Here is a 27,485-nt window from a genome sequence, read left to right as displayed (position 1 = left end):
CAAGAAGCCTGAAGACTGCTTAAAGAAATGACAAGAAAGCTTGCCTAATAGAGTTCAGGCTGTATTGAAGAATATAGATGGTCATGCCAAATATTGACCTTCAACCTTTCCATGTATGTTTGACTGTGACTGCTGCAGCTCCTTCCCACTTTCCTGGCAAAATACAAAAAATAAGGGTGCCTTGAGACTTTTGCACAATACTGTATAACGTAAATGTGTCCCAAATCCTAAAGAAGACAGCTGTCTCCAGGCCCTGACCAACCAAGAGCTCATCTGTCCCCACTATTCAAAGTGAATAGAGAAACAGCAGAATGTATTGATCATATCAAAAAGAGCTGATGAAAAATGTATTGATTCCAAAGGGCCCACTCTTGTTGATGTAATCAAACCTCATTGCAACAAAACAAATATAAAAGACCTTCATTCATCATAAGGCATGGCTCTCAGAAATCTTAACAACTTCGTATTTGCTCAACTGTGTGTTTGTTTGAACAGTTCCAACCGTCACTGATGAGCAGCAGGAGGAAAACTCACGGAAAACACAACTGAGACTGATTACATGCAACAGCACACAATCAAGCAGCACAGATTACCATGAAAGTGACGACAGGCTTGCAGTACCGCATCATGTAGTCAGTTCTGCAGGAGCCTGATGAGAATGCACAACAGAAAGATGGAGACAGATAGAGTGGAGAGGAAGGCCAGCAGGCGACCTGATCACCCCTTATAGGGAAATAGAAACAGTGTAATAATTATGAGCGGAGGGGGTATCGTAACTAAAATGGATTATCTATCCACCTAGTGCATTACCTATGCTTTAATTAAATGCACACTGATCTGATCCCTGTAGGGCTAAGTTCAGATGGAGAGCAGGGAGTACAATGGCTTGCTCTGAAAGCAGCAGCATGTAAAGTCCACTCAGCTGTTCTCAGAAAATTCACTTACAAAGAATGAGATCAGTACACCCGGCGCTACAAGAGCAGAGAGGCAGGACAGTTTATGGGTGTGAGTGAGGTTGCCAAAGCAGGCATGTTAGAAGCACTCCACTCAGCAGCTATAGTCTTATTACCTGACATTTCAATGCCATTTCATTAGGTATTACAATACCTGTGGCTAAGGAGGCAGAGTAGGTTATGTGTCAATGACAGGGTTGGTGACTCTTTCAGAAACACACTGAATCCCAAACTGCCAGTACATTGTACAGTATCCTGCTACCATGAGGCTGATTGAGACACATCACAAAGAGCCTTGAGTAAACACAATCTAAAGGGGTACTCTCTTTTCCATCTAAATATATATTTTTTGTATTCTGCCATAATAGTTTTGATGATTTAGAGTTCAAAATAATAATCCTTTAATCAATCCTTGTTAGGCCACCCTCCCTTTAAGGCTGTTTTCATTTGATTGGCTGCCTCTTGGAAGCAAAATATTTAAACAGTGATAGTGCTAACAGTAAGCAGGTTTTACTGCCAGAGCTATGTGCCTGAAATGAGCTGATCTGGAGTATCTCATCTCAGTGGCATCATACAGAGCCAAGACCAGAAAATAAAAAAGCTACATAAGGAGAAGAGAGGACCCAAATGCAGGACACTGAGGCGTAAGACATTAGAAAAAATGATCACTTTATTGAGCTGCAAACGTCCTAAAAAGACTAAAAAGACCCAGGAGCCTTGGAGCATAGGGGAAGATAGAAACACAAACTATCATGGACCTGGGGTTTTGTGGCTGTTGTCTAAGGGTTTTCTATTAATATGTAGGTCCTGGGATGAGTTTCATTGTTCTTAGTTGTGCTTCCGTTCTAGGCGAGTGTAGACTCCTGTGTTCATTACGTTTTGAGTTTTGAATGATGTTTTTTCGGGTAGATATTTCCGGTATAATTTCCTTAATTGTTTTCTCAGTTTACTCTTTAAGTTTCTTAGTTTTGGTACCTTTTTTTTAAAGTAAGACTGTTGCGGTTAGAGATGTAGTTTATTTTCCATTTTTACTGGTACCCCCATGTTCCCTTGTATCTTGTCTTTGTGGTACTTGTTTCTATGTCATGCTGGTTCCTGTGCTGTTTTGATAGTCATTTGTCTTTTGTGCTTTATAGTTAGTTTTACCTCTCTTGTCCCATTGCCTTTGATTAGTTTCAGCTCTTCATTTTTCACACGTTTCCACTACTCCGATTTGTCCACATAGTATCTGTGTGTATACACCCCAGGTCTCCCTTGTCTTTTCAGTGTCTTTTAACCTACTCTTGTCTTTATCTGCAATTGAGTGTGTTTTGTGTCTTGGGATTCGGTCTTGGCACTCCTCCTAGTTTGTGTGTCTGTGAGTCCTGCAGTCCTAGATGAATTTCCTGCTCTGTTTCACATGCTGCAAACAGATAAAAACAAAAGGGAGGGTATACACTTACGAGCCACCTTATGAGGTGCATTTGCTCAACTCCTTGTTAATGCAAATGTCTAATCGGCCAGTCGTATGGCAGCAACTCAATACATCTCAATATATCAATACTTAGACATGCAGACATGATGAAGATGATCTCCTGAAGTTCAAACTGAGCATCAGAAATGAAAGGAAAGGTGATTTAAGTGATTTTGAATGTGGCATGGTTGTTGGCGGCAGATGGGTTGGTCTGAAACTGCTGATCTGATGGGATTTTTCCATAACCCTCTTCTAGGGAAAAAATATCCAGTGAGCAGCAGTTCTTGATGTCAGAGGTCAGAGGAAAATGGCCAGACTGCTTCAGGCTGATAGGAAGGTAACAGTAACTCAAATAACCACTCGTTACAAACATGAGAATGCAGTCCCCTAAACCATTACATCAGTGTTCCCATTCAGAGATTTTAATTTGTTCAGGTTCTATTTCAGGCTGCAATTTATCACCTCTGTTATTATTTTTCTGATTTGCATGTTTAGTCACGTGATACCATTTAAGACTCAAGAGTTTAAAAAGCACAATAAAGTAAAAAAAAAAACAAGAAAAAAAACAACAACCTAAAAGTCTGGACTGTGAGCTGCTTTTTCTTCCTCTGACTGTATGATGATCATTTAGTTTGATCTAAAAAGAAAGTAACAACCTTGATGAGAACACCTCAGAGGCCTACTGAGCTGTCCTTCTAAAAATAATGGACAGGTGGTGTCATCGGTGTCCGAGTGGGGGCTGTAGTTTTTGCTTGAGCATGATTGGACTTGACATGTGCTCGTTTATGTGTCTTTGGTTGTGGAAAACGTGAAAACAGATTTACAAAACTTGAATCAAGAGGTGAGCAAGTAGCTAGTCAACCAAAAAAAATGAGTTTTATCTTATTAGCATGTTTATTAATGCTTTATTTAATACAATAAATAATATGTCCATTAAAAATATAAAATGAGTGATGTAGCTGGCTGGTGCCAGCTACACGTCAGTTGTTATTAATGTTTACCTTGTCCACGCCACTGAAGCTCAGGACACCTGCAGCTCACACTGCAGGACACAGGTGGATAGACGAAGGTCAAACTCACACAAGCCATTAATATCTGATTGTCTGCAGCATGTCAGAGGCCGGTGGTACAACGAAACAGCCCCCGAGGTTTACTGAAAACTGCAAATTGGCTCAAGGTCAAAAAGGTGGGGGTTAGTTATGGTGGAAATCAACCCCTCCCCCCAAGATTCATTTCTTATTCCACTGACACAGAGCAAAACTCAGAATACAGAGTATTTGAAAAACATGAATATTTTATTGAGTTTTTCCACCTTACTTATGCAAAGTTTGAAGAAGTGTTGACATCATGTATGAAACTACACTCAGGAGTCTGGTATAACAGTCAGTGTATAGAAAAACATACTATGATAGAATGTGCAAATGATGGTTTGTATCAGATGTCTGAAGTCAATAAAGTGAATAATTACTTAATCACACAAAACCACAACACCCTGTATCACTGACACGAGACTTTTGAACTGCAGTTTTGCATAAACCCCTCAGTGATTTCAGTTTCACAATGAACACTTTTAAAAGCAGAAATTGATCATGAAAACTATACCTACGAATGGATAAAACTTCCCAAAGGAGGATGGGGGACATTAGTGTTTCCCGTAAAATCGTTTGCATTCAAAAGCCACCCTCATTGCTCTTTTAAACATTTCTTTAGGTCTGTCAATACAAAGGCACTCTAGACACAGTCATGCAAGTTTGTCACTAAGCCCTCAAGGTCCCCAGCAGCAGCGCCGACTGTCATCGACACATGCACCACAGCAGACAAATCTTGGCTTTGTTTCGCTGGGATCAGATGAAGATTTACGGCGGGTTCCTACTTTTTAGGGTCCTCACACAGTGTGCACCCAGGCTTCAGGTCGGCCTGCCTCTCCATCTGAATCGTAACGGAGTGGAATTTGTAGGAGGCAAAACAAGCCTGTGTCATTTCCCTGAGGACAGTCTGAGCATCCACTGACTCATCTGTGGAGGAGAGAGGAAAACAAAGGGATTGGCGATAAACCAATGTTAGTCACCTTTTGTATTTATATTGCATCTATGAGCTTTATGTTTTGGTGAAGGATGACCAGGAAGAAAAAAAGGCTGAGACATAGTAGCAACCTATCTAAATAACTAAGATTTGTTTTTATTCCAGACTATGTTGTTCCAGTCTTGCACTTACTATTTTGAGTGCACAAGTACATTCATACCATCAAGTACAGCTATTTAAAGTCCTCTACAAGAACCCAGATGGTGTATCCATATTACTTAAAAAGCTGAGCGTGGAATAGTGCATATGTCTCACCCTAAGTGGTTGCCATCTTGGCAGCATAGTGTATGTCCTCTTATACCATCCATTGTCTTCCCCGTAGACTACATCATAGACGATGGATGTGATTAATAAGGACGTGCCTTAAAGCTGCATTTCTAATGGCCAGCAGGCGTTCAATACATTGGATGCAAAACAAAGTCAGTTCGTACAGAAATTTAATGGAAAACACCGCTTGCCTCTCTTGTTCTATGGCATCATCAGTACACTTTACTGACGTGTTTATCGTCTTTCAAAAGAACCCATCAAGTAGCATTTTCCCCCCTATTCTTTCTTACCTATGGCTACATGTGCCGATAACATAGCCTGGTTCACGGTGAGGGCCCAGATGTGAAGATTGTGGACCGCTGTAACACCTTTCACTGCTAACAAGCCGTCTCGCACCTCACTGTATTTCACCCCTGACGGAGTACCTGAGGCATGGATAGAAAAGACAAATCAGCCTCTGATTCCAATGAAAACATTAGCACTGCACTGCAGTGTTGATTTAGTAATTTCAGCCTCACCTTCCATCAGGACAAGAAGGATGTCTCTCAGGATGGTGAAGGTGGTACATAAGACCAGGATGGAGAACACGAACGTGCAGATGGGGTCAGCGATCTTATATTCTGGCTGAAAGAGAAGCACGGAGAAAATGAGTTATAGCAGGAATATTTAATTAAACAAATTAATTTATATTAGTGAATTCACTTCTGTTTACATAGCTCATTTAAAACCAGCAGGAGTTGACCCAAAGTGCTTTCCAATTGAGGCAGACAGTAACACCATAAATGGTGCTGTCAGTTTTCCAAGCTGAAAAACACCGTCTGCTATACAACTGCTATTTATGAAAAAGTTCTGTTTATTAGAGCTCAGTTTCTCAGTGTAAAAATCTGCACCAGTTACAGAGGAAAAAAGGCCCCAACTGCTTCTCATTAAAGAACACAGGACAGTGGCAATTAATTACATCTTATATAAGAGGAGGCCTTAATTTGGCAGTAATGACAGTCTGGGGAAAAGATCTACAACACACTGGACTCACTGAGGACTCTGCAGAAAGGCACGAAATGACTGAACAGCATGTGAACAGTGAACATGGTACCATCTTTCCTGTTGGAAACAGCCCCAGCTTTGTGCTGCTCGACATTTCTCAGGGGGGAATGTGTTTTTAGTGCTGAGAATATTGAGCGTTGGAAGCTAAAAATAATGCAGGAATTGTTACATCAAAGCCACTGTACGCTGCACGAGACTAGCTACTGGGTTTAAGAAAATTTTGGACTAATAATTATCAAAATAACATCCACAACTTCAGGAGTAACTTTTAAATTGTTTTAAACTGTTGGGTCACACTGTGTGTGCAAACAGAGGGAGAGGCCTTACCTTGAAGAAGATGATGATGGCGCTGACGAGCACGCTGATGCTCTGGAGAAGATCTCCCAACACGTGCACAAAAGCTGCTCGCACACTTGCATTGGCCTGCTGAGCTCTCCGTCCTGGCAGAAGAAGAATAACAATAAAATCAATTACAGAAATATTTATATGCATTTTCCTTCCATTTTAATATGAGGATAATGACCTATAATATTAAAACGGCATAAAAAAAACGTTATTTTACTTACCGTGATCACCATGATTTTGCTCTACATCCGTACAGCCATCACTCGAGTGTGTGCTGTTTGAGATCTGATTCTTGTCTCTTCCTTTCTTGTGACTGTGACCATGCCCATGGAAGCTGAGCCCACCATGACTGTGGCCGTGGCCAGACTGATTAAGGGCGACCGCCATGCTGTTGAGAGAAGGACCATTCTTCAAGAGTTCCAGAAAAGTGCTGCCTTCCTTTCTGCAATGGCTTTAATTAAATCACAAACTCCAAAATGAACAAGCCTTCACTTTACTCACATGATATTGGCCACCACAGCACAACCGGAGGTAATGAGCATGATATCTCCCTCAATGGTGTAGTCATCACTGATGAGGCGCTCCACAGCCAGGTAAACCAACACTCCTGTTACCAGCCAGATGGTGAAAACAGACAGCAGCGCACCCAGGATCTCTGCATTAATAAGAAACAAGGAGAGAGACAGGATCTGCAGTCATGCACACTGCTGGAAACAACAAGAAACAGCAAATTGCTCAAATTTCAATATGCAGTTAGAGAAGATGACTTGATAAAAATACACACAGTAAGACCTGATTTAGACGGGAAAATAGAAACAAATAAAATACCGATACTCTTTTCCCTCACGGGTCCCCGCTTTTTGTTGTAGTCAGTTTGTTTTTTCCTCAGAGGTAAAGATATTTGTGCCTCAAGTTATTCCACTTCTTTCTATATTCCCTCACCTCCACATTCCGATAGCTTCAGCAACCTCCCTCCAGGAATTTGGTGGCATTTGTGAGTTCTTGATTGAGGAACTGGTCCAGCTTCACTTTTAAGTGTACTAGAGCAGGTCTTAATACACTCCACTGACTCAGTTTTGCACTATATTGTTCATATATTGTTTCCACATTTTTATATTGTTATTTATTTGGGGTTTATGCTGCTAAACCATTTTTCATTATTTCTGCAACAGTCACAATTAAAAGCATCTTATGTAGCTTACATCGATGCTATGAGTATTAGTCTTTATATTGAGATGATGATGGTTATTCTCTCACTGATAAATTGAAAAACTGCAGAGAAAACGTAGCCGAAAATGTGCAGGAGGAATCAATGGTACTAAACAGCCGAATCACAAGCTGCTACAGGCACAGCTTACCCAAAAGAACGTTTTGGGGGTAAGCTGTGTTCCTGAAACTGGTCAGGAACTGACGAATTTAAAAGACACTGAACTTTTTGTGGCTTTTAATGATTTTATGTTTACGACATTACATAAACATAAAAACACAAAATGTAAACAAACAATATAAATGTATCAAAGTATAATCTATCAAGTTAAAAAAAAATCTTTTAGTTTGAGACTATGATGTGACCTTTTATAAATATATCTGTGATGTGTGGATGCAGGATGTAACTCCTAGCATATGGCACTGAAAGCTCTGCTATTTTGCAGTGACATCCACTTATTTTGCGTGCCATGTTGGTGAAAATTAAGTTGCAAAGGAATGAATAAAATAAAGAAAAGCTCAAATAAATTACATACTAACTGGAAGACGCATCCTGTAATGATGTACCTGCACGGTGCCAGCCGTAGCTGAGTTTGTGTGTAGCTGGTCTGGAGGAGAGCCAAAGGGATAACAGGCTGATGATGAAGCTGGTTAAGTCCACCAGCAGGTGGGCAGCGTCTGTCATCACCGCAAGGCTGCCTGCGAAATACCCACCTGCAGAAGGAGAGAACCAGGACAGTTAGCGAAATGGATTAACTACTTGGTATATTAGTGCAGCAATGTCAGATTTACACTTGTAGGGATACAGAATGTATATATATATATATATATATATAATTCAAGAATAATAAGTAAGGTGGCCACAAGTAGGTGTGAGAGAGCTGGCTGAGGACAGACAAGTGAGAGGAAAGAGAAGTACGAGGAGTGAAGGAAGACAGAGATGGTCAGAGGTTACAGAAAATAACAGAAATGGCAGCGTGTATTGTTGAATTACAAACAATACGCAAATATCAGCTGTCGTCATGGGATACGCACCGAGAAAATGAGAACAAAAAAATAATCACAAAATAAAAGCAGAAAACGACCGTGACTCACCGAGGATTTCACCAATCATGAAAATCAGGCAGATGACAGAAACCAGGTAGAGCCTCTTCCTGGCAACTTTCCTCTCCGTCTCTCGATCCTCCTGAGCACGGCTGTTGTCATGGCAGTGCTTAATGTTACCTGTGCCATCTTTCTGTAAGATCTTGTGGTTTGGCACACTGGATACACAAAAACAGAATGAATGCAATGAGTTGCGGACAAAATTTTTAACCCTTAACATTAACAAAAACTTCTAGAGGTAGATTAGTTACAATTAGGCAATAAAAATGTAAAATAGTTATAGTGAAAATGCCAACATTTCCCCAAACAGTTAATTAGCACATCCTCATTTAGGTTTGACAGCATCTCCTGTAGATAATGGCAGATGGCTTGAATATGAATTGAGGCTGTGGTTTGGGGAAGCCCTCAGAGGGGACTGATGGCAGCTCCTGGGCCGAGTAGATCCCCACATTCTAATGAGTAGTAAATGGATAGAAAAAGAGAGGGTGGGGTATGAACACAAGAAAGAACAGCTTATAGTGCAGCGGGATTCATATATAGATAAAGAACTGGAAAAGGAGTGTATGGAGGTGTGGTCCTGCTCCTGAAATGCAGATAAATTATCTCCAATTGTGAGGAAAAATGTGGATGTTTTTGAAAATTTTCAAGACTTTATGTGCTAATAGCAATGGCACATTGCTATTCTGCTTGCGTTTTAATTATGTCGTTGGCAGCTTTTGATTTATTTTCTCTTGTTCAATGAAATAAATCTAGCCTGCTTTATGTTTGAATATTAAAGTCAAGTTCAGTATCTGAGGTGGAAACACGAAGTTTAATCACATTAACAGCAAATGCAAGACCTGCCTTTCGTGTTGCATCTGAGAGCTCTGAAATGTCGTTGAGTTTCCTCTAACTGTCAAATTTTTGCTCTTAGGTCCGATACTCTTTTTAGCACTTTGCCCTGATTGAGCCACTTGACAGCTGTGTGGTAGCCTCTGTCACCATGTTCAGTCTCGTGATCCTCCAAGTCCTGTGATTCAGTGCTCTTACCCTAACGAAATTATTTTAGTTAAAACATCAACAACATGGTTATTTTTAGCACTAACGTACACACTTTCTGATGTATAATACAGTGCAAAATTTCTGTGTTCATTTCAGTAACTTTATCTTGTATCCATTTCAAAAGTCATTTTTTCCTGTCAGATTTAGACAGCCATGGGTTGTAATACCTGACAGTTTTATCCAGTTCTATTAGCCTATCCACATATCCAGTTACCTCGATGAACAAATCACATACATTTTAATCCTATTTTCCCGTTGACTGCATGCAGGTCAGTCAGGTACAACCAAAGGACTAGATGTACCCTAAGTCTGATTTAAAGGAAGACATTCATACTTGTACAGTCAGGGAATCACTTAAAGGGATGCCTTTCACTAAAGAATAGCTATTAAAAGAGGTGAGAGTTCTGGTTGAACTGGGGAACAAAAACTTTGTTTCGAGAATGTTTGTCCAGCTCTTTTATGCCTAGAGTGCCTGACTGAGGGTAGGAGGTAGAACAATTGCCACCCAAGGTGGAAAAATTTCATTATTTTCCTTGACTTCCTGAGACACAGAGCTGGAGATGTCCTCCAAGCAGAGCATGGGAAGTCACTTGATTCCTGGGCAGTGTTGATGACCCTCTGCAAAGGTTTATTCTCCAGAGTACCACACTGATGCAGTACGCTTACAATGACTGAGGGGTAGAAGGCCACCAACAGCTTTTCCTCTATGTGACTGCTCTGCATAAACTATCAGGAAATGTATTCTCTATGTAGATTTTTTTTTTTTGTTTATTTCTTTTACCATTTCTGCTGTCTTGGCAGACCTCTAAGTGCCTCTGCAATATGAGTTTTCAGGAACTTAAAGCCATAATCTGTTGCTTTAGTGGAGGGTCGGGCCTTACTTTTTATCATCTCTTTGGTTTTACTGGTGTTGAGTTTGAGGTTGTTTGCAGAGGACCACACAGACAGTTTTTGAACCTCATCTATATGTCAAGTTAAGTATCCAGCAACACAAGTGTCATCTACAAATTTAATAAGGGTGTTGGTGGGGTCCATTGGATTGCAGTCACGTTTGTACAAAACAAAAAGTAAAGCATAAAGGACAGGACTTAGCACACAGCTCTGACGACAGCCAGCGTTAAGTATGAGGTTAGAGGAGCAGTGGAGGTGATTGTGTTAAAGACAGACTTCCTGGGTGGTTCAGTGTGGTGAGGAGGGCTGTGGCTTTGGTATCCTGTGTACATTTGTTTGCTCAATAAGCAAACTGATGTGGATCAAAGTTAAGAGGGAGGCAGCCTTTGGTGTGCAGTAATTCAAGTCTATGTTAACATTTCATGACTACTGATGTCATTGACTATGACAAACAGGTGGGAAAATCATGGCAAATTGGGACTGTTGTGGAAGGTCACACCAATAACCTATACAAAGATGACCGTTTTCTCCTACACATGCTTGACATTCTAGCATTGGAACCATGTTTGGGATTTGGCAGGTGGAGAAACCCTAAGATTGGGTGAAGCAGAGCAATAGGAGGAAAAGAGGTACTCAAAAGAAACCTCTGTGTGTAAGCGATAAGGCCGAAAATCTGTGAAAATGTATGTGATTTTTTTAGGCCCTTGAGCAGTATTGCTTCAAAAACAGGGCTTTAACGCGGAAATCATTGCATGGGCTCAGGAACACTTGTTGTGCAAAGAAGGAGCCATACAACAACATGATCCGGTAACAGTGTTGTTTTCTCTGGACCAAAGCTCATTAAAAATGGACTGAGGTTAAGTGAAACACTTTTTTGTGGTCAGACAGTTGAAATTTGTAACCTGGAAAGGCACCATCAATGCTGAAAGGTATATACAGCTGTTAGAGGAACATTCTTCATCAGAGACAGTATATTGAAAACATACTACAAAAGTATGGAATGGACAGTGCCAATCCAGTAGCAACTCCAGCTGACACAAATGTCAAATTAAGAAAGAGTGATGATGTCAGTTAACCTGTAAACCCAAGCATGTATCAGTCAATGGTTGGGAGTTTATTGTATGCTGCCATGGCCACACGACCAGATATTGCACAAGCAGTGAGTGTGGTGTCAAGGTTCAATGCAAACCCAAACACTACACACCTGACAGCTGTGAAAAGAATCCTGAGATATTTGAAAGGAACTCTAAACCTGGGGCTCAAATATCAAAGGACAGAAACAGGAACCTTGGTTGGGTATTCAGATGCTGATTAGGCAGGTGATCAAGACGATCGACGTTCTACAACTGGAAACATCTTTCTACTTGCAGGAGGTGCAGTCAGTTGGCTTAGCAAGAAACAAGAAACAGTTGCACTTTCAACTATATTGCTTTGAGCCAAGCTGCACGAGAAGGAGTTTGGTTAAGACGACTACTAACTGAGCTTGGAATGGAGACCACAGCAACAGTGATCCTGGAGGACAATCAAGGAGCAATTGCAATCGCAAAAAATCCAGTCGATCATGCAAGAACAAAGCACATAGATATTCGTTACCACTCCATTCGTGAATGTGTGCAAAATGGACAAATCCAGCTGAAGTACTGCTGTACAGAAAACATGAAGGCTGACATGTTAACCAAACCACTGCCTAGACAAAAGTTTGAGTATCTCAGAGGGAAGATTGGACTGTGTTCAGTTTAAAAGGGTTATCATATACTTAACATGCCTATACTATGCTTATGTTAAGATGTCATGCATATAACTGTAATGTAGAATAATAGTTTTGTCTAAGATGGACACTTTTTGTGTGAGTTCAAAACAAAAGAGAAAATGTTTATTTTCTAATAACACTGTGATATAGGTGCATAATGGGTTTTTTTGTTTGTTTTTTTAAAGAAATAAGCAATGGCAGTCAAGTAAGTGAACTCCATGGTAAAATTAAGTGGGAGTGTTGTAATAGTAATTTTACTGAAGGGATATTACTGCCCTCTGTTGGTGTGTTTGTGCATTACATGCAATAAAAGGTGTTGGTTAAAAACATCAGTCTAACCAGCGTAGCCGGTTAGACTGGTGCCTGGTAAATGGCCTGTATTTGTATAATGTATAATTATACAAATACAGGTATAATTATACATATATACAAAGACATTTGTATAAGGCCTGTATTTGTATAGTGCCTGTATTTGTATAGCGCTTTTATGAATTCACACACACATTCACACACTGGTGATGGTAGCCACAGCCACCCTGGGGCGCACTGACAGAGGCGAGGCTGCCGGACAGTGGCGCCACCGGGCCCTCTGACCATCACCAGTAGGCAACGGGTGAAGTGTCTTGCCCAAGGACACAGCGACCGAGCCGGGGCTTGAACCGGCAACCTTCCGATTACAAGGCGAACTCCCAACTCTTGAATGCATCACAGGGATGCGAAGGAGAAAAAGCGCTTGGGAAGTCATTATTTTCTTATTAATGAGCAAGTACCTACACACCAAGCTGCAGTCCACAAATAAATAACAAATTCGACAACAATGTGCATAAACTATCTTTACAGAGCTGTTATGTTACATTGTTATATGTCAGTGTGCGTTTTTACCTGGATTAAATAAACGATATGTAAAAGTCACTTTGCCAAAAGTTATCTACTTCATAACGGTATTTCTTTCTGGCTTGATATCATCCATGACAGGTGTGCTTGACAGATTATAGATCACCAAGTCCTTGGCAGCGGTTTAAATACCGCTAAAAAAAAAATTTTTTTCTTTTTTTTTTTTGGCAAATACCGGTGTTCCAGGTTAACTGGTTAATCCGCATGACACACTGGCAGACAGAGAAGACCACTCGATGAAAATGACCAATCTGTAAACAAATCTAACCAATTAGCATAAAAGCAGTTAACCTGGAACACCGGAAATCACTTTTTGGCACGACGATTGTTACACCTCATTGTAACCCCCGACTAAAACTGACTTGGTCTTGTAACCTAATAAATAATAGGCCCAATAACAATATTAACATCAGAAGACACCAAACAAACAATCGCTGATTAACGAGTGTTTAAAAGTGGGTCTATGCGCTGCTGCTGCACTCTGTGCACACTTCCCTATTAAGCAGAAGTAGAGCCAGCTAAATGAGCCAAGTCAGACACACATTTGCACACAGCTAATCTCATCAGACCCCCAGACCAGTCCAGTCCCGTGTGGAAAACCAGTAGGTCACAGAGGAACGTGAGCAGATACTCCCCAAAGCACTTTGTAAAACTTTGAAACTACCCTTTTCTGTTTCTTTTGATTTAAAATACAATTTAACACCAAACCTTCAAGCACAATGAATATTTTTAAGCTTGTTTTTATTCACCTGTTTATTGTTGGAAACAGGGAATCACATGTTCCTCTACTCCAATCTGAAACACTATTAAGACAAACTTTAATCGTTTACCTTTCCGGTGTGCTGTATCTCTTCTTCTCTTCTGACACCAGGTGAAAATTCTCTGGATCCTTGCTTTTAAACATGACTGCTGTCTTCTCACACAGTCGGAAAAATACTCAGACTAAAAACAAAAACGTATTTAAACAAACAAAAAAAAGAAGTAAAAACAATAATTATAATAATATAATATATATAATATAATAAATTAATGTTCAGTTATCTCACTTAAAATCTTTGTTTTCTTCTCTGATCTTTAGTTGTGCCTTCTTGAGACGTCTTTCAGCGGCCGCTGGATGTCTTCTCTAACGAATTGGGGTGCAAGGAGCAAAGATTTTGATGCAATCTTGTGACTAACGCTTTGCACCGTGTGCAAACGCAGAGCCGACCGGCCTGAAGGACGGCGGGGGAGGTGATGGCACACATGGGATCCAAAACAGACACACTTCTGTAATAAATGTAACATATTAAAGCGAAATAATTTGGAGCGAAGCTTTCCTGAATTTCCTAAAGCTAATGAATATTTTGTGTTCAAAACCCAAATTCCGCTTTGATTAATTTACTAATCGGGGGAGGATTTCACTGTTTCACACATCCCAAACTACCGCTCGAGTTCTTCGGGGTCCGCCCACCTCCTCTGATCAGCCGGCACTCACTGATTACATAATCAAACCACACGGGCCGTGCGCCCTTTCCTCTTGCGTTATCACTTAGCCATTATTTCCAAATTCAGCAAAACTCGTCTCCGATGAAAGCAGTCTTACTTAACACCCCGATTTTAACCCCCGAAAGATTCCCAAGCACCTGCACGTACAGTGGAATTAACTTATCAATGAGATACTTTATTTTTCACTTTGAATGGGAACAGCCACTCACACTGAGTCTCTATTGGCAGTGTGGAGCATATTGTTAGTTTAACCTGAAATGCTTTGCACTGAGTTGCAGAAACAGAAACAGAAAAAAAGGAAGAATTATTCGCGTGGAGCTGACAGGTAAAGAAAAGAAAAACTACACTAATTTTCAATCTGTGGGTGGATTAAATAGCAGCTATGTCGGTGATGTTTTTGTTTTTGTTTATTCTTTATTTGGATCGGTAATGAGCCAATAACAGCCCCGGGGGAGTTTCAAGATAGTGGATGGGTAGCAAGTCTTTCTAAAAAACTTAGTCTCGCTTTTGTTTTGGCGACTGATTTAAAAAAAAAAAAAAATACCAGAAGATGGCGACAAGGATCCACGTAAACAGACCTACATGTCAGTCACTTCTATATACTTCATTATTTTAGATCTATGTTTCTATTTTTAAAGTGTGTCTTTATTCGCTTTAGTTATCAAAATGATGTTAAAAGCAAAACTCGGACACCGCATGATGAAATGTTTGAAAGAATAACTGGCATTAAAAGCGTTAGCCCTGCTGAGTAAATGCTGATACGTTACCAGTAGGCAGTAACAGTGTTTTTAATCTGATCGATCATAGAGATTGATTTTTTTAATGATTTTGAATAGCTGATCTGCTGGGATGAGAAGGTGATAATAGATGAAGAGAACGGTGGTAAAGAGAGTGGAGGAGGCGAGGTCAGTGGAAGGAAATGGAAGAAGATGGAGAAGTTGGTGGTGGGATGAGTACAGATTGGAGCAATCACAGGGCAAACATTAGTATTTTTTTCTTTCTTTTGATTGAATTAAACCTTTAATTCAAAATTAAGCTTCCTACAAGGTGATCAAGCGCAATGATAATTTTATTTATACAGTACATTCCTTTAAGATAAACCAGTGCAGGTCTGCGAAGTGTTAAGGCAATAAAAACACAAACAAAACAAACTTTACGAAAACATAAAATAGAAGTTAACGCACACATATATAAAGTTTTGAACAGTAAGCCTGTGAGAATAAAAAGGTTTTGAGTTTGTTCCAGTTGACCTCAGATCAGCGTTCGGCTTGTTCCAAAGAGCAGGACCACAAAAACTGAAAGCAACCTCAGCACACTTAATTCTAATTCTAGGAACAGTTAAAGGATCAGCACCCGACGACCTGAGAGGTCTAATTTGGTTATTGACGCTGAGCAAGTCAGAGATCCACTGGGAGGCCAAACTATTACGAGCTCTATGAACTAACATAAGGATTTTAAAGGTTAGCCTGTGTTGAGCTGGGGGCCAGTGGAGAGACTTGGATACTGGGGTAATATGTTCACATTTCCATGCGCTACTGGCTACTACTGCATTGAGTTGAAGTCATTTTAATGATGATTTGGATAATCCTGCATGGATTAATCCATTTACTGCATCAATTTCTTAGTCACTTTAATATAATAACTTGTTGACTTTTTATATACTTTTTAAGTCGTAGACGTCAGTTTTGGTAATCATATTGATGTGATTATCAAACTGAGGTGACTGTCCAAAATAATGCCAAGGCTCTTGATTTGTTTGCTGTGTGTTTCAGAGAAGGGCATGATAAATATGAACAAATTCTCTGTCTCTGACTTTTTGAGTCAAGAATAAATACATACATATCCAGCAGTTCATTTCCTCAGTGCAACTTACTAGTTTGTGAACAGGAGATAGATAATATGAGGAAAATGATAGGTACAACCGAATGTCATCTGCAAAAGAATGAGATATTATAGCCATGATATGATTCTTTATGAAAGTACCAAATGGGAGCATGTAAAGGTTGAACAATAATGGTCCAAGGACAGACCCCTGAGGAACCCCTGATTGATTTTTTGTTTTTAAGTGGACCTAAAACTACTACTTGAAGCATAAAAACTCATAAAACCCAGAAAATCCCAAAGGAGAATGTGCAGCCATTTGTTCCCCAAAGATCAAGCACACTTGGGCTATGCAGCAGGATTTTCCACAAGACATTACATCAGTACTTAAAAGCAATGGAGGGTTTGAAGGGTTTGGAGTGGTCTAGTCAAAGTCTGGACTTACATTTGATTGAGATGGGTTGTACACAACCGTAAACAGACCATTATTGCTGAAAAACCCTCCAATATGGCTGAAGTGAAACAAATGTGTAAAAAAAAAAAAAAAGAGTGGGACAAAATTTCTCCAAAGCAATGATTAACTCAGCAAGTGCTTGATTGTGGTTCTTGCTGCCAATAGTGACACAACCCATCATTAGGTTCAGGGTGCAATTGCTTTTTCACACACACCCAGGTAGATTCTCAATCCCCTTTTCCCTTGATAAATGAAATCATCATTTAAAAACTGCATTTTGTGTTTCCTCAGATTTATCTAAAAGTTGTTTTACAATCTGAAACATTTAACTGTGACAAATATGGCAAAAAATAAAAAACAAAGGAGGTCTGAAGGGGGGGCAATACTTTTTAACAGCACTTCTATGTGCAAGAGTACAGCAACATGATTGGTTCACGCCATCTCTGCTGTTAGAAATGATTGTCCCATAGATTTCTTGTGCCATGTTTTTTTGTCCAGGGATACCAAAACCATGACGCTTACTCCAGTTTTAAATCGATCTTACATTCAACCGCTGACAGGCTGAGACAAAGTGCCTTTTGCAGAAATATAATTGAGAGTTTCACCCAATGCAGTGTGTGACGTTAAAACACTTACATCAGCTCTTTTCATTCCTTTTGAAAGCAGCAGTGGGAACATGACACACTTGCACAATGAGACTTGAAGACTTTTTTAGCTCCTTTTGAGAGGGGTGACATTTGCTTTCTTAAACAAGTCTAAAAGTGGAGTCAGTTTAACTCTAAAAATAGTGTGTTGGGGCTATTTTGGTCGATGCAGGCTCCGTACAGCCGGCCTGTGTTTGGTTTACCAAAGCATGCGAATAGATGAGAAGTGGGTTGCCAGGGGCTATAGAGTGAAGGGAAAATGGCATGAGAAGGGTTAGTTACACATGGCTGTTCACACTGTTCTTTAGATCCTGACCCTGACGTAGGCCACTCAGGGCAGTGAGCTCTACGTACACAATAGCTAGCTAATGTTTATGTCTCTGTCAGCATCATCACCTTCCATCATCTTTTAACAGACCAAAACTCACTGAAGCTGTGTGAGTTTACACAACAGGACACTTGTGTCATCTTCAAGACAACCACCGGCCTAATTCCCTCATCTCCTTCCTAATGATCTCTGTGTTTGTGTGTCTGATTTAAAAAAAAATAAAACAAAACAAAACAAAAAACCAAACAGCTCCACATCAGGCATCCGAACAATTCACTGACGTCATACCAGCTCGGTGGCATTCGCCAGACCAGTGCTACCAGTTCACTCTGCCAAGCAGTTGGGGGCTAATGTTTGCGAGACAGACAGCAAGAAAAAGGAGGAGAGCAGAGGGAGGGAGGAAGGAGCATGTTTGAAAGATGAGAATGGGAGAGAGAGAGAGCTCCTCTTAAGTCCTCCGAGCCGGCAGGGCTCATAACAGAAGACGAGGCTGTTTGCAGCTGCATTACAGCCAAAAACAGGCAAGACACAGCAGAGGGTGTAGAAGAGACTCCGGTTAGAAGAACTATCACTGACCTAACATGATGGAGGTGGTCCTAACAAGACTGCGGGACTTCTCCTGCAAGACCTCCACCTTTGATGACTGCAAGGGAGCACAAGAGAGCACGAGCAGGGACCCTGAGGCCAGAACCAACCATGTCAAGGAAGGGTGCACATCTGGTGGAGAAGCAAGCAAACTGGACATAGAGAGTGCACTGGCCTGGCTGCGAAGGGAACTGGTAAGACTGGGACTCTGATCGAGCCTGTAAGGGAAACGGTGTATCCCTAATAAATTTTGTCTTGCTATATGTATATAACACCTGCAGATTCTTGTTTCCTGTTACAACTATATTAAAGCCCTGTTTAGTTTTATTGTGGCAGCTCATGTTAGAGTTGTACAAAACTATGCGTTCTGGGAATAGGGGATGTTTATTTACACAATAAAGATTTAAAAAATATTATTTGTCTGTACTAAAAGCTGCATGCAAAAAAATATAATCTTGTGCATGTAAAATTAAATTTAAAACACTTTCAGAACTTTGGGTCAGTGCGATTCAAAGTTCTGTGTAAGTCCGGTTCAATCATTTTTGATGAAGAAATAACTATTTCGTATATAATTTCCTTAAATCTTGTAAAACATTGTAGGACAATAGTACAATGTTGTTGTAGTAAATGTTCTAGTTAAACAAATGGATTTTGTTGGACTTGCTTAATCTGCTGATCAAATTCATGAATTTATTTAGCAGTTTTAGCCGAATGATGGAATATGACAAACATTACTGGGTTAGTTCACTAAGATTAGAAATCTTGTCCCATAGTTTTGCATTTTTCTTTTTCAGACAGTCAGAGTGGTCACTGTTCAGCAAATATTTCATAGATAGGGCCACATTGGCTATATTGCTTCAGGAAACAGTCTGAATACTTCCTTCACCACTGATGTGTGTTATTTTGTGATCTGCACAGGTGAGAGTAGACTTTGAAATTTCGGGGTTAAAATGACCCTTTTATTTCCAAAGTGAATTGTGAAATGAGTTGAATTTAACAGATAAACAAAGCATGAATTATTGTTTGAAAGCATTTTATTTTTCTATTCAACCAAATTCAAACTGAGGTGAATATAAAATATCAATTTTGCTCATTTACTAAATAGCAACAAATTCTATGACCTGTAAATTCTTCTGCATGGCCCTTTTGTGACGTCTGTGGGAAGTCTAAAAACATTTTTATTGTCTGTTGTGATAAAGATCTAGTCATTTGTCCCACCATCAGAACGACTTCTATGGTCAGCCCTGATGTTTTTGTGTGTGAGGCCCAAGTTATTGCCCTCTTTGTTCCTCCGGTTCCATGTAAGTCATGTTCTTACGGCGTCACTCCCTTTTAAACCACCGTCACCATGCAAAGAGGCTGTGTGTGCATGTGCTTGTGTGTCTGCGAGTGCAAGGCTCATTGTCACGGCTTGATTTATCGCTTGGCATTTATTGCGACTGCTCGTCATGGTAACCGAGTGTCCTGAGCACACAGAGAAGAAAACAGTCTGAGCGGGAGCCGGACAGAAGAGGAACAAGGAGAAACAGAGACATCCTGGAAACAGGCCTCAGAGGAGCAGCAGTGAATGAGATCCTTAAATTGTCTGTTTCACCTTCCTTCAGATAGTTTAAGGGAGGTGCTCAGGCTAAAACCTTTAACCTTTAAATTCCAGAAATAATCTTCAAGTCTATTTATTAGATGATGTCAAGCTTTTAGCTCACATTGCATTTTTTTTTTTTTTTTATGAGAAGGACGAGCTTTGCATGTAAAAATACAAAATTAGACAGTCTCCGTTTTTTTGTCGCACTTTGGCCTCCTTAAATAAAATAAATTCAGATTTTCAGAGTTCAGATTTTCTGTTTATTTATACATATGGTAACACTTCATAATACAGTCAGTGACAAAGTGTGTAATTCTCCTGTAATCAAATAGAATTTCAATGTGTTTTACTTAAAATGACAATGTAATTATATTTACCTGCAAATACATAAAGATAACCAATACAATAAAGGGGCAACAAATCAGGTTTTTACAGGAAATGCAGAAAAAGCTATAATGTAAATAAATTACACATTAATTATAAATAAATAAAAGTAGTGAATAAATCATTTTAAGTGGTGTAGAATTTATGGTAATTTTACAGAAAAGAAAACAATTTCCCCGTCTCACATCTTAAATATACTTTATACACCATGGCCAGGCCATATTATGGAGTGGATTCATCTTGCCTGTTTACTTTTTTTGTTTTGTTTTGTTTTGTTCCATTACTCAACTGTCCTTTTATCAATTTAGAAAAAATAAGTACCATCAAAAATTGCAGGCCTATGTGACCTTATCGTGATGGGGTCAAGTCAACTTAATGTTCTTTTCTTTTACAATCACTATTCAAAGAAGACTTTCAAAAGGACCTCCTTTCCTTTAAAATACCTGGAAGCCAAGGTCAAGCCACTCCATAGTGCAATCCGCGGCCATGAAAAGTACAGTGTACTTACAATGTAAGATTTGGAAATATTGTTAGTTTTCCACAAAATTACTAAGAAATTACACAACACTTAAATTTACCTACAGAATCATTTATGTTTCCTTTCTTGTAAAATACATGAAGTTATGCAATACTTGAAATTACTTGCGCATTACTTATTACTTACAGAGTACTTGAATTTGTTTACAGTATAATTATTGTAAAACCTGGCTTTTTATCCTCTTTTTAGTGTACTTACCTTTTAAGTATTGTAGGCAAATATAATCACATTGCAATTTTGAACAGAGCACATCTGTAGATGTGGTTATTTAATGCATACAACAATCCAAAGTTCTTTATTCACTCTGGAAAAACTTTTGCTTCTACTCATCTTAAGGTTGATTTGTGGCTTTTCTAGAACTTTTGCTCAAAATGCATTAGGGGGAGAAAACAACTAAACTAAAGATGAACTAGACTAATAAATCTATTGTTTTCTATGTTATTTACTTCATTAGTTTCTAAACTTAACATCTTATTTAAATCGCCTAAGGAGATTTTTTATGTCTCATCATTATTTTATAATGATTTATTAACTTTCTTTTAGCCTCATTCAAAGTAATCTTTATCATAACCTTATATTTAAAGACATTTGAATTTACAATATGATAATGTTTCCCCAATCCATAGCTGTTCCACTTTTTGTGTTCATGAGATGAATTTAATGACACAGATGCCTCTATGGTATTATTCTCCCACACTTAAACGAAGACAATTAAGGATAGAAAAAAGAAGGAAAATGAAACAGACACACCAAAGACAGAAGATGCATTAAGTATCGCTTATAATTCATAAGCAAAATGTGATAAAATATCACCAAAAAGTCCCAAAGCTTTGTGCTGAGGTTGTTTTTTTCTGTGGTTAGCATACTCCCTGGAAAAAAAAAACAGCTACAGACAGAAGCTGATTTGATAAGCCTCTACATTATTTGAAAAGGACTAGTGTTTGTCATAATGAGGTGAAGCCCAAGATGGCTCGATCTCAAAGAAGAAAAAAAGAAAATCACGGTTTTCTCTTAATTAAGTGTTGACAAAAGAAATACAACCAGAATCTTTTATGCACAGCCTCAGCCTCAGTTTGAGCCTGGTGCTGTAATTAACCGAGAAAAGAAATGCAGATCGGCCCACATTCCTGAGTGCTTTGCACAGACTTGGACACTCGATGGAATTCTGAATATCTTATTTTACAATGCCAGTAGTTGGACAGCCTCTCATAATAAAGGAAAAGAAAGAGAATGACAGAAAGATCCATTTGCATTTGAAAGAGGGCAACACTCAAATGAAATGGCTTACGGTTTCAAAGCGAGCACTTCCTGCTCAGCTTCATCGAGATGGAAAGAAACTCTCTGAAGTTCGCTTCACAATTCTTTCATTCACAGTTTGGTATTTGGTCCTATTTGTCTGTTTGCTCTGTGCTTCTGTGAAATCTAAACAGATGTGTCCTCCGTGTGTAGATGGAGATGCGTTCTCAGGATCAAGCCCTGATTCGACAGCTGATGGAGCTTCACTCAGGCATCCAGGAGCTCAAGCAGGAGCTGTATGAGGAGGAGCAAGAGGAGGAGACGTATGAGGAAGAAGAGGAGGGGAGCTACTGGGACTCTGAGAGTGAACAAGGAAGCGGCAGTCTCTACTCCAGCTCAGTGGAGGGGGGCTTTTCCATTTCCTGCCTAAAGATGCCTCAGCAGCTTTATTCGGGCACTTTATCGAGGAGGATGTTCTGCAGGAGAAGCTCTGTTCCTTAAAAAGTCAGACAAATCTTTCAAAAATGTGCCTTTTAAGGCAGTTAACATAGACAAGGTGGAGTACGGTGACCCCATTTTCCACCGCTTCACTTAAGAAAAAACAAAGCTTAAAGTCATTTTAATTTACGGCTGCATACAAATTAGCCAACAATGTCATGGCTTATACTTTATTTTTATTTTCATAACACGAATATGACATTGTAAATGAAAAAAGGCACCTTAGACAAAAACAAATGTTTTTTTGTTTTTTTGCAAAACAGGCTAATTAGTAGTTGTGGGGCACAACAGCCATGTTGTTTTGTTGTTTACTTGTTTGTTTTTAGTGTCAAAACGTTGAGTATATCCATAAAAATACATGCTGGTGAGTTATAACACAAGTCATCCACCTTCCAGCTCGATTAATATTCATAATAAACACGTGTTTGTTTGATTTTTCTGTACCAAGACGTAAGCTGGGAGTTTTAACATTGGAGTCTAACAGGATGAACTACTTTTGGAGTCACCCTCAAGTGGCCATTAGAGGAACTGTTGTTTTTGACAGTTCTGTTTTGCCTATATTTTTCAGCCATGAATAAATTATCATTTTATTTGCATATTACTTTTCAAAATAAACATCACAAAGTGCTTGACAACAAAAAGGATAGAACATCAAAACAAAAACAAAACAAAAGACAGCAAATAAAGTTTAAAAAGATGAGTTTTTAGCTGTATTTTAAGTCCGCACATATCTGGTGTCCACTGTCTCCTTTAATTCTCAGCCTTTTATGATGCACAGCCAGCAGGTACTGATCACATGACCCCAGGCACCTGTTGGGTTGTATGCATGTAAAAGTTTACTGGTATACTCTGGTGAGTGTCCATGCAGAGCTCTAAGAGCTTTAAGATTCTTGTTAAAACAAGAATCTTAAAGTGGAGTGTGAAGTTGATGGAACTAAATTAACAGTGTGACATGTGAGAAAAGAGTACACCCAGGTTTACTGAAGTCATAGTTATGTGAGTGGTTTTCCTACAGACTACTACAGATTAAATAAAAAAATAATTTTTTTAAAGAGTATGATGTAGCAGGAAAAGTAGGATTCACGATTCATGCTGTCTGGAGTATTTTATTAGCCAAACTAATCCATCACTGGCTGTAGCATCATACAGTATATACATTTCCAGTATGTATATATTGTTACTTTATATTTTAGTATCTGTATTAAACAATGACCTAAAGGCAGTCTTTTGAAGCGCTGTGTTAAAGATAGTAAGAGTTTTCTCTGTCTAGACAAATATTAACATGAAAAGTCACTGATATTTATTCTGTATCTGCCCAGAAATGTAATTCAGTAGGTCAGCCTGGAGGTTGTTTTTTTATATCTCCATGTGTTCATTGTAACTGCAGATAACTATTCTGATTTGACATATGAGTTTTTAAAATGCTCTTACATGTAGATAAAGATGGGCTTTTTTGTTTTTGTTTGGGAGTGACACATGAATGTATTTATTAACCATTCCTGAATTTTATAGCACTTTTTAAAACAGGTACTGCAGTGGTTACAGTATGCCAGCTAAATAAAGACACAAAGATGGTGACATTGTACATTTTACTTCTCTTACATTCACACATTTATGTCTTTTTTTCTTTCCACTTTGCTTATCACAACTTTGTGTAAGTGCAAATTTTCTTCAAAAAAGAAAAGAGCAGGATCAAAGACAATTCAACATATTGCAACCTTCTTTTTTTTCACTAAAGATATTTTACATGCAACTGGTAACTAACTTCCTTTACAGTGATACAACAGAGTTATTATCATAAGCAAGTGCATTTGAATCTTTGCATCACAGTCCTTACTTTATCCACTATTCATTCCAGTAAAAAAAAAAGACTTTTGCTGGAGCCAGTTACTGGTGGTTACCCCCTTCTACCTCCACACATCCAAAACTCTCCCTCCTTAGTCTCTGGATCTCTGTGTTGAGCCCCAGCAGTGTCTGAGCCAGCTGGAGGTCCTGGGAGCGCATTTCCAACTGCATGACAACAATGAAAGAAAATAATTAGCATAACCAAGCTACACATAAAATTACTAGTCCTTTCCTTTGATTTTTCATATGCATAATTGAACTTGGTTAAAAATAATAGATGAATAAAATACCCATGACTGTTAATACCACCTGTTGAAGACTAAAGATAAATAGCAAACAAAGTCAAATTTTTTAAATGACCTACCAGTTCAGACCTCAGCCAGGTTATCGCTCCATCTATCTGTGCCCGCCGCAGCTCTTCGTTTGCTTGATAACTCCTGCCCACGCTGACCGGTCTGACTGTGGAACCAGAGTCCTGGAGATCTTCTCGGGACTCTCCTGTCACTCTGAAGGCATCGATTAATTTGTTCTTTATGTTCTCCAGAACCATAGTTGACAAAGTGTCCTCACTGTGACTGTCTCGGTCCATGCTTGGAGGATACAGATGTGCTGGCTGCTGTGATAATGTTCCTCCCAGCGCTTTCTTTGACTGACTAATAAACACTTTGTCATAAAGCTTTCGGAAATGCTGCCTGCCTCGTTGTCTTCTTTACATAACACTGCCCCCCTTTTACAGATCCTCACCAAACTGGTCTTCCTCCTTTCCTTCTGTGGACAGGGCTCTACTCCACAGGTTTGTGTGTGCCTCCTCAGCAGCTCCAATAACCTTTTTGCCTGCTTGGTGTTGAACTGGCCTGTTTTGTCATTGTTACTATGGAGAAACACCCTCCGCCTGCGTGGCCACCTCCCTCCTCCTGCTTCTCCTCCTTCTTTCGGTAACCCTTATAAGAATAGTGGAAGATCTTGGACAAAGACTATTGTTGCCTCCAAAAAGAACTGAAAAGACCCCTCCAACCGGTGCCACCACACCCTCCCCCCCTTTCTCTACTTCTTTTTCTCTGCAAATCCTGCCCCCATACAATTCCAGTGTGAGAAATGTGCTGTGAGTGAGCTCTCATTTGGACAAAGTGCCAATGTGTAAATCTGTGTGTGTGTGCCCCCGTGTACGCCACACACAAAATCCATGAAACCCCGGTGGACTTTTTCAGTGCTTCTCCCTAAATAAGACTTGCTTGTCAGCTTAGGAGACAGACAGGTTGTGCGAGGAGCAGACACAGCCTCAGTGTTGCCTGATTCAGAGGCACAAAGGCCATCCTACGGTGAAATATAACCAGGGCCTTTGTGCCCAAGTTAAGTCCATTCCCAGTGGGGTTTGTGGGATGGTTTTTGGCAAGAGTAAGCAGTTTTTTTCTCCTGACTTCTATATTGAGATGAGACAGGGGTCCGGTGTATTTTCCAGCCTAACTTATGAGCCTGGCTGTGAAAAGTGAGAGGCCACATTTGGAGGCGACATCACTATCAGTCAGTGCTTTCAAAGTGCACAGCTTTTTCTCAAAGTAATTCTTTACTCTGACAAAAGTGTTTATGTGCGTGAAACCGAATGAGACCTTGTGATGTCAGCCACTCGGCCAAGTTCTCCTGCACGCAATCGCCATTAAATAAATGGCTTTGATTTGTAATTCACTCATAAAATGATCTGCAAAGATGGATGGGAGAGTGTCTTGAAGAACTGGATGGAGCAGATCACTTGTCAAGGCTCGTAAGGTGTGAGCTATGACTCCATTTGTGCAGAGGTCTGTGGAGCGAATGAAGGGGTTGGAAAGATTGAGTCATCAGTCTTGAAGGTCAAGGAAGCAGGGCGCATGCAGGACAGAAATGACAAGGAAAAACAAGCTGCCAAACACACAGACTGAGCCTCAGGTGGTGAAGAAAGGATCTCTGTCTCTAATTGAGCCTTACCTCATTGAGTTTGCTTATACAAAGGGTTGGCCAGCACAATGGCAATTCTTGGGGAATCAGAAAAATGCTCCCAAAACATTGTCTTTACCGCATTCCCACTTCCATAATGAAAAACAACCACACTGTTCTCAGACTGAGATGAGACACTTTGGTTGACAAAAGTAAGGTCATGCAAACATAAACAGCTATATGTGACCATGAAAGTGTATAATCTTAAAGGAATAGATCTGCAAATTAAAGAAAATGCCTAATCCAATTTTTAGTTACTTCTAAAAATTACTCCACAGTGCCAACAAAAGCAATTTAATTCAGCCTAGCAGCAAGCAGATTATAAGCCAAGCTTTAGCTTTGAATATCCCGGATGAGCCCCCAATTGTTACAACCGTGCCTCAGGAGATGAAAACATAAAACACAACACAAACAAAACTTTTATATTTATTTAAAAAAAAGTTAGATTAAAAGAAACAATGTGAGAGAATTTCCACTGACTGTATCTTGTATATTAATTCAAAATAAAGATACAAGAGTTCCTCGTTCTGAACCAGGTGGCTCCACAGGATTAGTAAGTCCACATATGAAAAAATGTATGATTACCATTTAAAAAATAGATTATTTATTATTTACTTATTGTTTATTGTTACAAAAAACTAAATCATTCATAGGGAAATAAGGTTATTTTTATGGGAAGAAAGCAGTTGGGGCAGGATTTACAGCCTGGAAGGCCCAGGGGAGCACATGTCAGCCAATTGTTCCTTAAGACTGGATGGGCTGCTTCCAGTAGTTTGGAGTAAAAATGCAACACAGAAGTTGCTGAGAGACCTGACTTGGGTTGAGATCTGCCAATAAAACCTTTGGTTAAAAGAATAAGTCCACACCTTTCTTCTTAAAAGACTGGACTATTACACACTTCCTGTGCAAGCTACAAAACACCAAAAATTTTCTTTTTTTGTGTGTGTGTAAAAATGTGCTAAGTAAGTATTTCAAGATGATGCTCCCAGTCAAGTTTCCCTTTGTACTTTCTTTTCATCGTATATTTGTATTGATATATTCTGTTTTAAAGGGCTGTTTTAACCAGCACTACATTGATTGTATTCTG

The 27,485-nt window shown here is 39.5% G+C and overlaps 3 protein-coding genes across 3 annotated transcripts; 1 reads left to right on the top strand and 2 right to left on the bottom strand.

Moving 5' to 3' along the window:
- Positions 1-3,682: 3,682 nt before the first annotated feature.
- On the bottom strand, positions 3,683-14,409 carry slc30a8 (solute carrier family 30 member 8). Its single transcript, XM_084919952.1, has 10 exons — positions 14,077-14,409; positions 13,861-13,972; positions 8,446-8,612; positions 7,918-8,064; positions 6,646-6,799; positions 6,366-6,532; positions 6,127-6,239; positions 5,274-5,379; positions 5,046-5,180; positions 3,683-4,421 (listed from the first exon to the last, which is right to left on the bottom strand). Exons 2-10 carry the CDS (start codon positions 13,932-13,934, stop codon positions 4,276-4,278), a joined length of 1,209 nt encoding a protein of 402 aa, XP_084776078.1. The 5' UTR covers positions 13,935-13,972; positions 14,077-14,409; the 3' UTR covers positions 3,683-4,275.
- Positions 14,410-18,085: 3,676 nt separating this feature from the next.
- LOC146363220 (uncharacterized) lies at positions 18,086-24,163 on the top strand. The gene is made up of 2 exons (XM_084919970.1): positions 18,086-18,541; positions 22,301-24,163. Exons 1-2 carry the CDS (start codon positions 18,344-18,346, stop codon positions 22,586-22,588), a joined length of 486 nt encoding a protein of 161 aa, XP_084776096.1. The 5' UTR covers positions 18,086-18,343; the 3' UTR covers positions 22,589-24,163.
- On the bottom strand, positions 24,161-25,318 carry LOC146363219 (alanine and arginine rich domain containing protein). The gene is made up of 2 exons (XM_084919972.1): positions 24,795-25,318; positions 24,161-24,595 (listed from the first exon to the last, which is right to left on the bottom strand). The coding sequence occupies exons 1-2, from the start codon at positions 25,017-25,019 to the stop codon at positions 24,473-24,475; spliced, it is 348 nt and encodes a 115-aa protein (XP_084776098.1). The 5' UTR covers positions 25,020-25,318; the 3' UTR covers positions 24,161-24,472.
- Between the last annotated feature and the right edge of the window lie 2,167 nt (positions 25,319-27,485).

This window comes from Perissodus microlepis, chromosome 22, assembly GCF_051167445.1.
Source record: "Perissodus microlepis isolate ML-2025 ecotype Zambia chromosome 22, ASM5116744v1, whole genome shotgun sequence".
In the NCBI taxonomy this organism is placed as follows: Eukaryota; Metazoa; Chordata; class Actinopteri; order Cichliformes; family Cichlidae; genus Perissodus; species Perissodus microlepis.
This window is presented reverse-complemented; position numbering and strand designations above follow the sequence as displayed.

Excerpts from the sequence above, each read along its gene's own strand:
- slc30a8 (XM_084919952.1), bottom strand. The coding sequence starts at position 13,934 with ATGTTTAAAAGCAAGGATCCAGAGAATTTTCACCTGGTGTCAGAAGAG. Across the intron at positions 8,613-13,860 it reads AGATACAGCACACCGGAAAG|TGTGCCAAACCACAAGATCT; the intron begins GTAAACGATTAA and ends TTGTGTATCCAG. Across the intron at positions 6,533-6,645 it reads GCTGTGGTGGCCAATATCAT|CATGGCGGTCGCCCTTAATC; the intron begins GTGAGTAAAGTG and ends TTCTCTCAACAG.
- LOC146363220 (XM_084919970.1), top strand. The coding sequence starts at position 18,344 with ATGATGGAGGTGGTCCTAACAAGACTGCGGGACTTCTCCTGCAAGACC. Across the intron at positions 18,542-22,300 it reads CCTGGCTGCGAAGGGAACTG|ATGGAGATGCGTTCTCAGGA; the intron begins GTAAGACTGGGA and ends CTCCGTGTGTAG.
- LOC146363219 (XM_084919972.1), bottom strand. The coding sequence starts at position 25,019 with ATGGACCGAGACAGTCACAGTGAGGACACTTTGTCAACTATGGTTCTG. Across the intron at positions 24,596-24,794 it reads CCTGGCTGAGGTCTGAACTG|TTGGAAATGCGCTCCCAGGA; the intron begins GTAGGTCATTTA and ends GTTGTCATGCAG.